Source organism: Palaemon carinicauda, chromosome 3 (genome assembly GCF_036898095.1).
Source record: "Palaemon carinicauda isolate YSFRI2023 chromosome 3, ASM3689809v2, whole genome shotgun sequence".
Taxonomy (NCBI): domain Eukaryota; kingdom Metazoa; phylum Arthropoda; class Malacostraca; order Decapoda; family Palaemonidae; genus Palaemon; species Palaemon carinicauda.
Genome location: NC_090727.1, coordinates 190771111 through 190789491, shown reverse-complemented (window position 1 = coordinate 190789491; position 18381 = coordinate 190771111). Strand labels below are relative to the sequence as shown.

Sequence of the window (18381 nt, the reverse complement as noted above, 5' to 3'; positions counted from 1 at the left end):
GCGTTGACCCTAAACTGTATTTTTATCATGTTCAGTTGGCTCCAAAATTTATTCTTATCCTGTTTTGTTCTTCCTAAAATGATTCTTATCCTTTTTTTATTACCCTTGAAATGTATTCCTATCCTGGTGCGTTTACCCTAAAATGTATTTATATCCTGTTCCTTTACCGCCCAAATTTACTCTTATCCTGTTTTGTTACCCCTAGAATTATTTCTATCATGTTTTGTTACCACTGAAATGTATTTCTATCCTGTTGCTTTGGTCCTAAAATGTATTTTTATCTAGTTCCTTTACATCCAGAATTTAGTCTTATCCTGTTTTATTATCTCTAAGATGATTCCTATCGTGTTTTTTATCCCTAAAATGTATTCCTATCCTATTGCGTTGACCCTGAAAAGTATTTCTATCCTGATCCATTACCTCCAAAATGTAATATCCGGTTTATTTCCCATTGAAATGTATTTCTATCCTTATGCGTTAACCCTAGAATTAGTATCTATCTTCCTCCATTACCTCCAAAATTTATTTTCCTGTTTTTACCCGTAAAATTTGTCCTTTCCAGTTTTGTTACCCCTGAAATGTATTCCTGTCGTGATATTTCCCTTTGAAATTATTTGTAGCCGGATTTTTTCGCCTTTAGAAATTTTCCAACATTATTTTTTGTTAGTCTCTAGAGGTTATTGCTATCCCGCTTCTTTGCCTCTGAAATACATCGTATTTTGTGCCCATTTTCTCAAATTTATTCCAACTGGAGAAGCTACTGAAGCGTAAGGAAATGCCCAATGCCGGTCAACAAACAAAATTTCCCGCTATGTAAAGCAAATACCATCTAGAAGCTTCAGCCATCTATGACGAGTTGTATTGTAAAGACTGTATTTAAGACTGGGAAATATTACCGCCAGTTCACCAAATCTTAATTATCATAGATTTTTTTTTTCTCGTTTTTTGTGGAAGAAGGGGAACTAAAATCCTACCATTTACTTATGCATTAGTTGCAGAATTTGAGTCGGTTGATGAAACAAATTTCTTGTACTTCAACGATTGTGGAGCTGATCGAACATCATCAAACTCGTGTAAATAAGCGTGAAATATGTCTGCTTGCCTTTCGTCAAAGAAATTTTCGAGACTCTCGTTATAATCTGATTAATGGAATTTCATTATTTTCTTTCCTAGGATTGATGTGATTACCTTAATAACATATTTTCTTCCCTCTGAAGTATCAAATTATAAGCGTAGTCGATAAATTCTCCGGGAGTCTAAAAAAGACTGGGATATAGGGTTCTTCTCTAAGAATTGTTTTATTCTTTAAACAAATGTATCATAAATATCAATTCATACGTAGAAAAAATTAATAGGAATTATCCCCAATGACTTAATGCCAGTATTTCATTCAAGTAAATTGATATTGAAAGGCAGTGATTACTCATAAATGTTTTCAAATAAGAAACTGTACTCACTCTATGTACTGAAATTCCAAATGGAATTTGTATTTTCTTTTTTATTATATATTATATTTTGTTTTATATTATATTTTGTTTAAAGTAGCATGGTCACTGGAAGACAGTTAGCTTAGTTTCAAGTATTTAACTACCCCCTTGGTTGTTAACAGCTCACTGCCTTCCTGCGGCCGTTTCTGGTTTTAACCTAACCAGCCACTAATGCTTTGCTTTCTTCCTGAGGTTGACGGAAACTTTAAGACAGCTACGAAGGAGCATTCCATCGCTAAGGGTCTCGTAACTCGAGCTCCTATTCTTGATATAAGAATACACTTTGTACCGCTACCCAGTTAACGTGACAAGAACATTTTCTACATGTCCTTTGAAGTGACAAAGAGTATTATCGCCATGTAAACTTCTGTGTAATCCCGACCAGGAAGAAGCTTTCTTTCATCGCAACCCATCTCTACACGTACTTCGCCTTCGTCCCAGGATGATATCGGTGGGTCTGTAAAACTCAGGGGGAGTTTTTTTTTTTCAGTCCGAAATCATTTAGAGGGATAATGCCATCCCATATAAATTTGACTTCCAATTATCATCGCTTACTTTTTTTTCAATAAGTTTTATTTTTTCATACCTTTCAATTTTGTAACGAGTTCGTACCCATTTCAGTTTTGTAACGACTTCGTACCCTTTTTTGGGATATCATAAATTATACTACGTGGACTCCAGTTTGGACTATGGGTTTATATTTATTTACATAAGATTTCCAAGGTATGCAACTTGCCAAGTGTTATAACGTGCTTCACATAATAATTTGATTTTAACCCTGGATAGGTACGGTCCTCGGACACCCCTTTAAGGGTATACTCGGACGCGAACGACCCCGACGCCAAAAAAAATTCTTGAAAAATCAGTTTTTGCAGTAACCTCCTTTTTTCTTTTGCCAAAAAAAACTTCAATGAATGCCCAAAACAACTGTAAAGATAAATACTACTCATCTGCAGAAAAACTATTTATTATAAATATTTTAAAAAATTAAGTAGAAAAAAAAAGACCTGACATAAAAATTCATAAAAAAAAAGTTTATACATATATACACAAATCCTTTTAGGAATTGATTCTTGAATGTTTAGGACACATCTTGATGTATTTTGGATGAAGTCAGACCCATGGAGGTGAAGATCTGAAATGAGAAAAAAAGGGTAACTTTTTTTGGCCAAAAAAAATTGTCCAAATTTCATGAATTTTTTTGGGTACCCAAATGAAATAGGAAGTGGCTAATTTTTTTAGGGAATAAACATATGTTATCCTAAAATAGAAATATGTAAAAAAATCTTCATTATTTTGTAAATTACATTTATATCAGGGGCCATATCTAAAGGTAATTTTTTGAGTACTTGGAAATTTCGTAAAAAAATACATATATTTAATATATAATATGATATTTATGCAGGTAAAAATATACCAAAATATCACAAATTCTATAGGGAACAAGAATATATATAGATAGGGCAGCTTACGCTTCGGATATGTCCACAAAATGGCCGCCAACCACACTGACTCAGACTCCCTAATCTGCCACTTGAAATGTAGGAAGGGTATGTCAATTTCAAGGTGTTATTTACTAATCTAATTATTATTGGGTATGCATAAAAATTGTATGGTGGGTTGCTGGATAATTGTCGATTATTTTACGACTATAAAATTAAAATTCTGACCCAAAAAATTTTTTTTGAAGGGAAATAAAATCGAAAAAAAAAATGTAAAACATTATTTTAGCTAAAAAAATTTGATGATATTCAATCAAAAAAAAAGTAAACAAAATTTTCCGACAAATAAACATCTAGAGGAATCATTACTCTGTGATAGTTCCTTAGTACGTAGTAATTTTGAAAGAATTGGGAAAAAACGAAAAAATGGCAATCACCGGAAAATCGAACACATACCTATATATACGCCATATCTGGCTAAAAAAAAGATAGGCATGGGTAGCCAGATCATCTAGAAACACTTTCCAACACTATAAAAATATAAGTTTTGCGACACTACTTGCCAATTCCTTACGGTAACATGACTAAGCAAAAAAATGCAAAACAAATAAAAAGGGGCACTCGTGGAAAAATGGCCATTCTAATATACGGCATTTCAGAAAAAAAAAATTTCAGCCACGTGCTAGGCAAACCATCAAGGCATATTTTCCGACAAATAAACATATAAATGAAATATTACTCTGTGATAGTTCCTTAGTACGTAGTAATTTTGAAAGAAATGGGAAAAAACGAAAAAATGGCAATCACAGGAAAATCGAACACATACTTATATATACGCCATATCTGGCTAAAAAAAAAATAGGCATGGGTAGCCAGATCATCTAGAAACACTTTCCAACACTATAAAAATATAAGTTTTGCGACACTACTTGCCAATTCCTTACGGTAACATGACTAAGCAAAAAAATGCAAAACAAATAAAAAGGGGCACTCGCGGAAAAATGCCCAACATTCTAATATACGGCATCTCAGATAAAAAAAAAAGACATGCACGTGTTAGCCCAACCATCAAGGCACACTTTCTAACACATAAACATGAAAAAAAAATCAATAATATACGGCAATTCCTTACTACGTAGTAAATTTTTACAAATATTGAAAAAAAAACAGAAATTGGCAACCGCAGTTAAATACCCAATATACCAATAACTACGTCGTATCTGACAAAAACAAAATCACGCATGGGTAGCCAGATCATCTAGACACACTTTCCAACATTAAAAAAGCAAAAGTTTTACGACACTATTTCGCAATATCTTACGGAAAAATGACTAGGCAAAAAAATTAAAAAAAATTAAAAAGGGACACTCGCGGTAAAATGCCCGACATTCTAATATACGACATCTCAGATAAAAAAAAAGACATGCACGTGTTAGCCCAACCATCAAGGCACAGTTTCTAACACATAAACATGAAAAAAAAATGAATAATATACGGCAATTCCTTACTACGTAGTAATTTTTACAAATATTGAAAAAAAAACAGAAATTGGTAACCGCAGTTAAATACCCAATATACCAATAACTACGTCGTATCTGACAAAAACAAAGTCATGCATGGGTAGCCAGATCATCTAGACACACTTTCCAACACTAAACAAGCAAAAGTTTTACGACACTATTTGGCAATATCTTACGGAAAAATGACTTAGCAAAAAAATGAAAAAAAATGAAAAAGGGGCACTCGCGGTAAAATGGTCCTCGTGGTGATGAACGACATTTTAACTAAAAAAAAAAACATGCACATGGTAGCCAAACAATCCACCAAGACTTTCCACAACTGATAACCTATACAAGTTGCACCATTCTACGACAATTTCATAATACGTAATAACTTTGATAATTATGCAAACTACCTCAGAAGGGTAAACTCGGACGCGAACGACCCCGACGCGTCTCAGAAATCGGGGATGGAGTACAGCTACAGCAATGCACATCTGGACACTACTAGAGCGTGTAGGGGAGACACCTCCTGCAGGTCGATCACCCACAAATTCAGTCACAGGGGTGAGTCACGTGAGAAAAACCTGTTTTTTTTTGACGCTCGGGGTCGCAAACGACCCACCGTACCTATCCAGGGTTAATATGTATTTATACTATCGTTGTGTTGTATGTAATTAGACATTTGGTAATATTTAAGGTATTTGGAAGAAGCTGGATTACCGCGGTTCCCCCTTGCTTCACGATGGTCAACTTTGTGTATTAGCTGCCGCATCAGCATCTGGATGATTTAGGATATTTATCAAATACAATAAATTAATTGATTTTTTTTCACATTTTAATTATCCTTATTTAATTCCTGGTGTTTGTAAATTAAAATTCAGCGTATGGCGACCGTGACAGGATTTAGCATTATAGGTTAGGTACGTGATACAGAACGTGAATTGCGGTGTGTTCGAGGTTTCTTCCTGGAAGGGGTTGTTATAATTTGCTTATTTCTTTAATCGATTTTTTGCTGTTCAAGAAGAGTTCAGTATACCATTTTCGTGAGTTTATCGTTTACTTGGCAACTGATTTAAAGTTCTTTGTTAACTATTTATGTGGTTCATATTTTGTTTATCCCTTTGCGAATAATTTATTGCGTATTTGAGTGCTCCTATTTTCTCGCGTTATTTTGAGCTTTTTGCTTCGTAATAACGTTATTTGTAATAAGTGGTGTTTACTGTTTTGTTTAGAAAATTTTCGTTGTGTATTGCATTAATATACTTATTATATATATATTGGTGCTTGTTTGTTTATTTGTAGTTGTGTATTGTATTAATCATACTTTTTATATATTTTGGTGCCTGTTTTGGTAGTCATAATGGCTGAATTGGTAGTGCTAATTGGTCAGCGTAAGATTATTAGGAAGAAGGTTACAGATTGTGCCAACCGTTCCTCGCAGTACCCTTCATTAGATAATACTGCTAAAGTATCTGAACGAAGTGTTCTCCTGGATTATAGGAAGCGATTAAGTGACTTGGATTCTAAAATACAGATTCTAAAATTTTCAGGGGAATTTAGAGAAGAGGATTTGGAAGCTGAGCTTTCAGCATGTCAATCTTACCATGATAAGATTTCAGGTATTTTGCCTTTGTTGGATGTAAGTGTAAGTGCTGGAAGCCCTCCACTTTCATTAACTACTGATATTGCTAGGAGTCTTTTGAGGCAACCCACTGCCCCTCTACCCAAATTCCAAAGTAAGGAAGGTGAGGATTTTTTGAAATTCATTAGAGAATTTGAATCTACGACCCAGAGTTTTAATTATCCAGACAGGGACTTGCTCTTACTTTTGAAACAACAAGTAGAAGGTAGGGCTAAATGTTTACTTGGCTCATTGGAGGCCGACAAACAAAGTTACAACGATGCCAAAGACTTATTGACTAAGGCATTTGCCTCGACTGAATTACGAAAATCGGCTGTAATTAAGAAATTAACTTGTCTAAATCTCAAAGAAGGAGAGGACCCTTTTGTCTTCTTTTCAGAACTTAGAAATATAGTCGAAAATTTCAAATATTTGCATATTGATGTTGAGGAGGTTGTTAGATATTTTGTTTGGTCTGCAATGAATGATAGATTTAAGTCTCATCTGGTTCATATCACTAATGTGACTCATCCATCATTTCAGCAAATTGTAGATAATTTCTTTACAGCATGTGAAAGGTATGAACAGGGTCAGACGAAAGGTAAATTGTCTGTCAGGGATAAAGTTGTAACTCATTCAAAGCCATTACAGGCAAAGACTAGTACCATGGCTCTTAAAACTAAGACTGTTCCCGCCAAAGCTTGTAATTTTTGTTCCAAGGCCGGTATTTCTGATAATGATCATTTAAGTTACAAGTGTACTAAGTATGCTACCCCTTCTGACAAAATTTCTTTATTAAATTTGCATAAAGGTTGTGTAAAATGTGGTAATTTCAATCATTTCACTAAAGCATGCAAGTTCAGATTTCGAAGACCCTGTTCACATTGTTCGCAGTATCACATGGAGTATCTTTGTGGGAAACTTAGTCCTGACAGGTGTAATAGTAAAGAAGAGTCTTCCAAGGAAGCAAGCAGTGGGATAGCAGTATTGCCAAATGTTACCACAGGTTCAGTTCTCCCTACTTTCACATTTTATGTAAATGGTCAAAATAAGCTTTACAGGGGTCTTAAGGATTCAGGGTCACAAAATACTTTTATATCTAGCAAGTTAGCTTCCTCTTGTAATTTAAAGTCTTTGACTACCAATGTTAAACTTACTGTGAAAGGGTTTAATGGTCCAAAGGAATATTCTACTAGTCTTGTTGAAGTCCCTATAAAGCTGGGGAATGAAATCTTTGCTATTATTGCTTTAGTTGTACCCTCTATAAACCTGCAATTAAATTTACCTTGTCTTGGTCAGGTAGTTAGTGTAATGCAGAGTAAAAATTTTGTATTTGCTGACAAGCTTTTATCAGCCAGTTCTCAGGGCATTGATGACGTTCAGCTTTTGTTAGGAGTAGATTTTTCACATTGTCTTTTGGGAAAAGATGTAGTGATAGGAAGTCCTAATTCATCTGTGTATATTGAGACTACTTCAGGAATAATGCTGATGGGGAATGTTGATAGGTTCCTAATTAATCTTACTTCACTTAATGGTAAAGACAGTTTAGCCTCGAAACCACTAAGGGGCGAAAATTCTAATGCTGAAAAGGGTACATATTTTAATATCCCTTGCCATTCTTATTTTCTAGCTACTACTGTATCTATTAATGATGAATTTAACGAGCTCAATGACATGACGACAAATTGTTCATTCACTGTACTTTCCGATAAAGGAACTATTATTGATAGGAAACTGCAAGAAGCAACTGATCAAATCCTGAATATGGAGAGCCAATTTTATTTGAACTATGATCAGAAAGTTTATAGTGACGAATCTAATCAGCTCAATAACTCTCTCGTGGATTACACTTTGAGAAATTTGCACACGAGAAGTGATGGGCGTATAGTTGTTCCCTTGTTATGGAATGGAAAGGTATCACACCTTCTTTCGAGAAATGAGTCTCTTTCCAAGGCTATTCTTCAATCTAATTTTAAAAAGTTACTTCGTAAGAAAGGTTCCTTACAGTTGGTGGATAACTGCATAAAGGAGCAATTAAATATGGGAATTATTGAACCAATTTTTGACTTGGAAGTATTTAAGGCTGAATACCCTAACTATTCATTCTTACCTCATATGCCAGTTTTTAAGCCAGAAAGGGATACTACGAAATGTCGCATAGTGTTTCTTTCTAATTTGCAGGAATCCTATAAGAAACTGTCATTGTCACATAATCAATGTATGTATGCTGGGCCTAACCTAAATCAAAAACTTTCATCTGCATTTCTTAATATTAGGTTTGATGAAAAAATTTTAATATTTGATTTGAAAAAAGCTTTCAATATGTTGGCTTTAAGTGAAATTGATCAGTCTAGACTATTGTTCTTTTGGTTTCGGAATGTTAGCGCAGGTGATTACACTCCGGTTGCTTATAAAAATGTCAGGCTTTCATTTGGACTTCGGTGTAGCCCATTTCTTTTGATGGCTTCATTGTATTATATGTTAATTTTAACTTCCAGTAATGATTCAAGAATTGATGAACTAAAGAAACTTATTTACGCCTTAATATATATGGATAATGGTGCTATTACTATGAACAGCTCTGATGACCTAAGGTGGGCCTATAAGCAGTTAGATGACATATTCAGACCCTTTAAATTTGAAACTCAGCAGCTGATAACCAATGATATTGATCTGCAGTCTGACATAGATCAGTCAGTTCTTACTCCTGAAGTCAAATTGTTTGGGCTTGAATGGGATAGACTTTCGGATGATATTTTCACTAGGCCAATTAACCTTGACCCAGGAGCTAACACTAAAAGATTAATTCTTAGGTCCATTGCCTCCCAGTTTGACATTTTTGGTTTCAACTTGCCTTTATTTAACCGATGTAGGATTTATATGCATAATTTGCAGTGTCAAAAGGGTTTGAATTGGGATCAGACTCTTAACAGTCAACAGCTCAAAGACTGGAGGAATATCTGTAGGCAATGTAATTCATCGCCCCCTCTCAAAGTAACTCGGTTTGTGGGTCGAAGGGATGGTGAGTATAATATAATTGTTTTTACCGATGCCAGTTGTGACATATATGGGTGTGTCATTTATCTACTGAATGTTGAGTCTGGCAAACTTACCTTTGTTAATGCTAAAAATCGGTTGGTTAATACCCAATTGAAAGGTAAATCCATACCATCTTTAGAGATCCACGCCATTAATTTAGGAGTTGAGCAATCTATTGATCTTTATTTGGATCTTGCTGGTCCCAGTTGCATAAAACCTATAAAGGTGACAAAGATTTGTCTTTTTTCAGATTCTTCTTGTGCCCTGCAATGGTTAATAAGTTCTTCTCTTCAACTTAAGAAAATGAACCAATGTTCTACTTTTGTAATGAACAGAATCTATAGCATACAAAAACTTTGTGAAACATATCCGGTTCAATTTGGGTTTATTAATGGCAAGGAAAATCCTGCAGATATGGTAACCAGGTGCACATCATATAAATTGTTGATGAAATCTTGTTTTCTTTCAGGCCCGGACCTGACTAATATTCGGGCACCTGACATGCAGTTCACTATTCCTAAAGAGGGTTATCTTTCAGGAAATTACTTGAATATTTCTAATGTTCCTTTAGTTAAGAGAGAATGCTTGGTTAATATTTCAGATTTTTCAGATTTCAGAAGACTGGTTTTGCTGTACCGTCGGTGTATAATATGCATATACAAATGGAAAGCTAAAGTGAGAAGGGAAGTTAAGGTACAAGAAAAGAATTTTTTCTCTTTAGCTATTGTCCATTTGATTTTATATGATCAACAAAATCACTTTGCTGATGTTTTAGAACATTTTTCCAAAGACTTTACTGCAGTAAAGGATATACCAGGTATAGTTTCTCAGTTGAATGTGTTTGTTGATAACGATGGCATTTTGAGGGTGAAGAGCAAATTCAAGAATGAGAAAAAATTTCCTATTCTATTATCTAGGGACAGCCATTTGACTAAGTTAATTATACTTGATATTCATCATAAATTAGCTCATTCTGGGTGCTATGCTGTTCTCGCTGAACTCAGAAGACACTATTTTATTCCTAGAAATTTTTCATTGGTAAAAAAGATTCTGAGGCAATGTGTTCACTGCAAAAGATTTAACGCAAGACCTGTTAATTTAAATCAAAATTGTTACAGGGAATTCAGGGAAGACCCACCAGCTGTACCTTTCGGCAATATTTTCGTTGATTATATTGGTCCTTTTACAGTTAAGCTGGAGAAAGAAAATATTAAGGTATGGCTATTATGTTTTACTTGCACTTGGTCTCGTGCAGTTAATTTGAAAATTTGCAGAACACTTAGTGTGCCTGATTTTCTTAGGGCATTTTCTATTCATTGCTTCGAATTTGGCATTCCACAGTTATGCATTAGTGACCTAGGGTCACAAATAGTTGCAGGAGCTAATGTTATAACTTCATTTTTGAACGATCCCCACACTCAATTGTATTTTGAGGAGAGAGGTGTTAAACCTTTGACTTTTCAACAGTATTTTAAAGGGTGTAGTCAGTTAGGCTCCATGGTCGAGGTTTGTGTCAAGTTAACAAAGAGGCTTCTATATGGGTCCATCAAGAACAATATCCTTTCTTTCTTTGATTTTGAGTTTACTGTATGTCAAGTTGTCCACTTGGTAAACAAACGGCCAATATCTTTTAAAGAGGCTCTTAGGGATAGTGCAGCGGAAGACCTTCCTGAACCAATAACTCCCGAAATGTTAATAAGAGGGTATGAGCTTTCTTCCCTCAATATCATTCCAGATTTATCACCTTTACCTGAGGATAAAGAATTTGTTCCTTGTAGAACTACTAATGAATTTGAACAGTTGTCTAAAATTAGGAGTAAACTTTTAGATATTTACCATCATGAGTTTTTGCAGACCCTTTTAAGCCAGGCGGTTGATAGAAAGGGTAGATATCTCCCTGTAACTCATCATCCTCTAAAACCAGGTGACATTGTTTTAATTAAGGAAGATAATACGAAGATTAACAACTATCCTCTAGGTCGAATAAAGGAAACTTTCACAAATGATATTGGGGAAACTACGCATGCAAGAGTTTTCAAAGGCCGTACCAGACAAGTTTGTAAACTCCATGTTAATAATCTGATACCTTATCTTTCTTTAGATGATGATGTGGACTTTAAGCCAAATGATTTGCACAACATTGACAAATTATCACCAGCTTCTGAAAGGCCTAAAAGAAAGGCTGCTGTGGAAAGCCGGAGGAAAACATCTGAAATGTTGAATTTATAAAATGATAAACTTAAATTTGTATGTAGTGTAAATAATTTATTTGGTAAATCCAAAAAATCTTTTTGGATTCGTTCCCCTGCAGTGTACTGAAATTCCAAATGGAATTTGTATTTTCTTTTTTATTATATATTATATTTTGTTTTATATTATATTTTGTTTAAAGTAGCATGGTCACTGGAAGACAGTTAGCTTAGTTTCAAGTATTTAACTACCCCCTTGGTTGTTAACAGCTCACTGCCTTCCTGCGGCCGTTTCTGGTTTTAACCTAACCAGCCACTAATGCTTTGCTTTCTTCCTGAGGTTGACGGAAACTTTAAGACAGTTACGAAGGAGCATTCCATCGCTAAGGGTCTCGTAACTCGAGCTCCTATTCTTGATATAAGAATACACTTTGTACCGCTACCCAGTTAACGTGACAAGAACATTTTCTACATGTCCTTTGAAGTGACAAAGAGTATTATCGCCATGTAAACTTCTGTGTAATCCCGACCAGGAAGAAGCTTTCTTTCATCGCAACCCATCTCTACACGTACTTCGCCTTCGTCCCAGGATGATATCGGTGGGTCTGTAAAACTCAGGGGGAGTTTTTTTTTTTCAGTCCGAAATCATTTAGAGGGATAATGCCATCCCATATAAATTTGACTTCCAATTATCATCGCTTACTTTTTTTTCAATAAGTTTTATTTTTTCATACCTTTCAATTTTGTAACGAGTTCGTACCCATTTCAGTTTTGTAACGACTTCGTACCCTTTTTTGGGATATCATAAATTATACTACGTGGACTCCAGTTTGGACTATGGGTTTATATTTATTTACATAAGATTTCCAAGGTATGCAACTTGCCAAGTGTTATAACGTGCTTCACATAATAATTTGATTTTAATATGTATTTATACTATCGTTGTGTTGTATGTAATTAGACATTTGGTAATATTTAAGGTATTTGGAAGAAGCTGGATTACTGCGGTTCCCCCTTGCTTCACGATGGTCAACTTTGTGTATTAGCTGCCGCATCAGCATCTGGATGATTTAGGATATTTATCAAATACAATAAATTAATTGATTTTTTTTCACATTTTAATTATCCTTATTTAATTCCTGGTGTTTGTAAATTAAAATTCAGCGTACTCTAAGTATGTTTCAGTTGCCATTAGCTTCAAGCTTTTTTTATATATATTTTTTAAATGTGACCTCATATATTTAGAGACAGAAGGTAATATGTGTCTCTTAATGCAACCTCCTTACATAGGCATCCGTCAATTTTCATCTCGGGAAGACCGAGGAAACGGGGTTTTTATGCTGACCTTGTAAACAAACTGTGTTTAATAAAACGTTGGGAAACTTCTTTAAACAAACTGTATTTATTAAAACGTTGGAAGACTTCTTTTAAACAAACTGTTTATTAAAACGTTGGAAGACCTCTTTTAAACATACTGTGTTTATTAAAACGTTGGGGGACTTCTTTTAAACAAACTGTGTTTATTAAAACGTTGGAAGATTTCTTTTAAACATACTGTGCTTATTAAAACATTAGGAGACTTCTTTTCAACAAACTGTGTTTATTAAAACGTTGGGAGATTCTTTAAAAAAAAAAAAATATTAAAACGCTGAGAAATGTCTTTTAACCAACTGTGTTTATTAAAATGTTGGGAGACTTCTTTTTATGTTGAATGTCTTATGGCCAGTCGTTGTCAGAGTTGGTCGATACTTTTCGGTGTTATTTTACGACTGTACACTCATTTCTGCAGTGCATCAAGGCATTTGTATATAATCTTGATTTATAAATGAATTCCTGAAACCATGTGCAAGTACTTACACTCACATACATACATATATACATACACACACACACACACACACACACACATATATATATATATATATATATATATATATATATATATATATATATATATATATATATATATATATACATATATATATATATATATATATATATATATATATATATATATATATATATATATATATATATGTAATAGTTAGTTATTACATGTTTAAAACACATGACGTAATATGTCATTGTGGAAGAAGAAGCTAGCGTGAGATTTGCTGTAGTCAGATAAAATCATAACAGCATGTATTTTCCATCTGTCAGCAATGTAACATTTTTCTGAAGCATAAACACAAATGCATACCGTGTGAAAGATTGTGTCGTCACCGGATGCAGGTGTCTTCCTAGACGAATGTAAAGTTTACATATTGTGTTTAAATGCTGAGACAACTAAACATACGATATCTGTGATATCGATATTTTAGGCAGTTCTTATCTTACTTCACCTGAATTGGTCATCCGACCAAACCAGCTATACTCCTGTGATGGAGATGTTTAACACTGTTGTTTTTAGAGAATAAACCATTTTAAAGTTACCATGCTGGACTTTAATTCAAGACTCAACATCTCAAACAACACATACTAAATGTGTGTTAATAACAGTAGCACACTAATAAATGGTGGCAGCGCTAAAACTCTAAGAATCAGAGAAAGATCTTCAAGAAATTAATAATAAGACTCTAAGAATTAGAGGAAGATCTTCAAGATATTACCAATAAAGCTGTAAAAACCTGAGAAAGATCTTCAAGAAATCAACAGTAATGAATCTACAATTTTGACTAAGTATCATAGTCCATCGAAGACTAAAACATTTATTGAATGTTATACATACAAACTGATGAACTGGATCTTCAATCAACATCCTAAGAACCCAAGGACTGACGTTCAACGCTTACAAAACATATCCAGGAAGCACTACATTCAACGGAAATTGAACCGAAACATTCACCCAAACATCAAGAGAGAGAGAGGGAATCGGACCAACACATTCACCCAAACATCAAGAGAGAGAGAGGGAATCGGACCAACACATTCACCCAAACATCAAGAGAGAGAGAGGATATGACGACATCAACACAGAACCATATAAAGCTAAGTACAATTTTCATATTCAGTTCAGTTTGGGCAGTGAAGTGTAGTTATCACGAGTCGTTAGTCGATTATTACCGGGGTGAGTGGTTTGCTAATCTTTTATTTTCCTTTCATTAAAGGAACTGTGTTCAACTCCGAATTCTCATCTAGAATTTTTCTCTCTTTGTGCTAATTCCGTTTTCTTTCAGAAATTCTCAGGAAATGTTTTGGGATTAGTAGCATTGTTTTGGGGAATTTTGTTATAATCTTTATCATTGGGTGCTTATGCGTTTACGCAGTGGATGTCTGTATTCATATAGATATTATGATAGAATTGCAAGGGGTCGAAGAGATAGGAAAAGAAATACAGTAGTCATGACGCCCCCTGTGAGCTCCATCCCTGGACCTAGTGACGTAGGACAGATTAATCCTCTCCCGATTGTGACGCTTGTAAATGCCAGGTCTGCAATCCTTCCTTTTCAGGGTCGGGTTAATGGGTTCTTGCCTCAAAATGTGGAGTCATGGATTTCATCCGTCGATGCGCATTTAAATGCCAAACAAATTGTAGATCCTTTTGTACAATTACAAGAAGCTAAAAGTTTTATAGATTTTTCAAAGGGGGATGCGAGTGCGTATTTAAGAGGTGTTTCATTTCAAGAAGCAGTTACCTGGGATGATTACAAAGTTAGGTTACGTGTGGTCTATGGGGGTGAAGAAGCCTTGGATGTAGTATTAACGTTAAGAAATACACTTAATCAAGCCACTATGAATCGGCTTAATGTTATTGAGAGAGCAGCTCTCATAGCTGATAGGCTTAATGAATATCAAGATATTTTAGGTAATTCCACTTGGGTTACTAGAGATAACATCTCCGTGAAAGATTTTTTATGATTAATGTATTTAACTTGCATGACACTTATGTTGCCTGAAGCTTTAGTGCGGTGTTTTGATAAAAAGTTAACGCCTGCAAGTACAAAATTGGATGTATATAAACAGATAAAAAAACACATGGCTAAGTGTCCTGATCTTGATCCCGTGTTAACTCAAGTTTTTGCAAAGAATGAAACAAAGCCACAACAAGTAAATGTAGTTAATAATATTCAAGTTGCGGGAATGACGTTTTATAATTGCAAACGTCAAGGTCACTTGATCGCGGACTGCAGAACGAAATTCTGTTCGATACATAATAGTTCGACTCATTCATATAGTCAGTGCTACTCGCGTAAGACACAACAGAATCCTAGAAATGCACAGTCAATTCCACAGTCAGTTCCATATGGAAATAAAAAGAAAAATCCTCTTTTTAACAATAAGAAGGAACAGCCAAACGTCAATGTAGTTCAGAATCCGAAACAAACAAATACTTCTTCGAATAACGCTGAGCCTGGGTTGTCAAACCAGACCTCGCAAGGTCAGACTAATTTTCAGAATGTGCAGAGCAGAGCAAATACCACACAATTAACTCCAGTGGGGAAGAGAGTGATGTTGGGTCAAGGTCATTCATGTCAACATCAATAGTATTGAATAATCAATTTAATGTTTTATCAGATCATTGTGAGGCAATAGATTTTCCTATGAAACACACGGCCGAATTAAGTAAAACAGTGCATGCTCCCGTAGATTTGCAACGAATTCATACAATAATAAGCCAAAATGAGTTACGACCAACCTTATATGCTGTAAATTTAGAACACAAATCCTTTACGTTATTTTTTGACTCTGGTAGTCCACGTAATATCATGGATTTGAGGACACATCATTTGTTGTTTTCGAACTTTCCGATAGAAAAATCCGGAGTAAGACTCTCGGGTATAGGAAATAATGAATTAAATGTCATAGGCATAACTCATGTTCAATTCAAAGTCGGTAAACGCACGTTTGCCGATACATTTGTTGTTGTACAAAACATTGATATGTATCCAGCTGTAATTATAGGATACCCATCTATGGGAAATCAAAACATTATCTTAGCCCCTGCCAAGCACGGCGTGTATATCAAAGGAAAATTCCATAAGTCTTCTAATACCTTAAAATCAGTTTTGGATAAAAAGGAGACGACAAATGTAACCGTAACGTACGTTGAAGACCCAATAACTTGTCTCACTAATAAAGAAATAATATACGCGACCACGCAGAATTCTCGTTCACCCGTAATGTCATCTTGCACGCAATCTATCGAGCCAAACCTACCTTCGAATCTAATAGTGCAAATAAAGAACACATTACCGGGATCTGAAATATTAATCCTTTCCAACACTTTGAAAACTAACGGATTGTCTTTCACACAAGCTATTTATACAGTAGGCTCACATCAACAATGTAATATTGAAGTCTGTAATCATTTAAATAACACTTTAGTAATTCACAAAAATCAACAAATCTTGGATGTAGAAGTTTATAAACATCGTATTCTTACCGTTGCTGAAATCAATCACGCTCAATCAGTTGCGGATGAATCCCTTTTGCAATCTATTAAAAATAAAATCAATAAAGACATTCAAGATGAAGAAATTCAGCAGAATATTTTTGGACTTTTAACTAAATATCATGATGTTCTTTCCACTACGGATGGATCCTTAGGAAAAAACAGATGTGATCGAGAATCAAATAAGGTTAAAGGACAAGCAGAACATTATCTATGTACCCTCGTACAGACTCCCTATGAAATTCCAGAATGAATTAAATGATGAAGTAGGTAAAATGCTAGAAGAAGGAGTCATTAGGAAATCAAACAGCCCTTATAATGTTCCATTAATAGTTGTACCGAAAAAAGATCGAACATGCCGTATCTGCGTAGACTTCCGTCGTCTAAACGAAGAGACGATCCCTGATCGATTCCCAGTGCCATGTACTGACGATATTTTGTCTTTGTTAGGTCAGAATAAATATTTTACCAGTTTGGACTTACTTAAAGGCTTTCACCAGATACCATTAGAAGAAGATAGTATCCCATACACAGCCTTCAGCAGAGCCAGGGGACATTATGAATTTTTACGGATGCCTTTTGGTTTACGTTGTGCTCCCATAACATATACAAGAATGATTACCATAGTGTTTGGAGACTTGTTAGGGGATATATTGCATGCCTATATGGACGATCTTGTAATCTTTTCCAACACCTTAGAAGAACATCTACGTAAGTTAGAACTAGTACTACAGAGATTAAGACAACATAACTTAAGGGTAAAGATTAGTAAGTGTGAATTTTTCAAAGCAGAATTAATATATTTGAGTTTCATGGTGTCAAGCCAAGGTCTTAAAGTAGTCCATGATAAGGTGTCGGCTATACGTAATTTTCCCATACTTACTAATGTCAAGGGAATACAGCAATTTCTGGGTTATAGTGGATATTACAGGCATCTTATATGCAACTATTCAATAATAGCCGCTCCTTTAACTGATCTTACGAAGAAGGGCGTAGATTTCATATGGTCTGAGCATCATCAACAGGCATTTAATGCCTTGAAAGATGAACTGTGTAGTTCTCCTATCTTAAAATTTCCTGACTTCGGTAAGGAATTCTTCATTGCAACTGACGCCTCAGACTTAGGAGTAGGAGGGGTATTGCTTCAGCAATATGATAAACAATTTTTCCCTGAAAGCTTTTTATTCTCGAAAACTGAGAACTTCCGAAAGTAAGTATGAAGTAATAGACAAGGAAGGGCTAGCTATTGTTAATTCACTAGTGCATTTTAAGTTCATAATATACGATTACATGTATCCCGTTAAGGTTCTTACTGACCATAAACCACTAACCGAGTTCTTTAAAGGCTTCAACCACAGCCCTAAACGAACTCGGTGGCATTTGATCATTCAAGATTTTGGCGCAAGAATCGGGTATTTACCTGGGAAAGCAAATATCATTGCGGATGCATTATCACGCAACCCCGTGTCATCTTGTACGGAGCCTTTAGCTGAATTAATATATATAACAACATCCATGCCTATTGTTAAAACGATATCTGAACAAGAAGATTTAGGCTGGAGCGCTGAATTATTACACACTGAGCAAAGAAAAGATCAGAAAATAGAAACAATTATAAATGCTTTGAAAGGCAATCATAAGGAAAAGGGATATATAAAGTATAAGCAGCAGAATTATATAATCAAAGATAATATTCTGTGTAGGACCGT

The 18381-nt window shown here is 34.9% G+C and overlaps 1 protein-coding gene across 3 annotated transcripts; it reads left to right on the top strand.

The window, feature by feature from the left end:
• The first annotated feature begins 5161 nt into the window (after positions 1-5161).
• LOC137638815 (uncharacterized) lies at positions 5162-12438 on the top strand. Of its 3 annotated transcripts, XM_068371203.1 has the most exons (3): positions 5162-11879; positions 12050-12151; positions 12261-12438. In XM_068371203.1, exon 1 carries the CDS (start codon positions 5792-5794, stop codon positions 11318-11320), a length of 5529 nt encoding a protein of 1842 aa, XP_068227304.1. In that variant the 5' UTR covers positions 5162-5791; the 3' UTR covers positions 11321-11879; positions 12050-12151; positions 12261-12438. The 3 variants fall into 3 exon arrangements, with proteins under 3 accessions (XP_068227304.1, XP_068227302.1, XP_068227303.1); XM_068371201.1 differs by having other exon boundaries at positions 12050-12438; XM_068371202.1 differs by having other exon boundaries at positions 5162-12151.
• The last annotated feature ends 5943 nt before the right edge of the window (positions 12439-18381 follow it).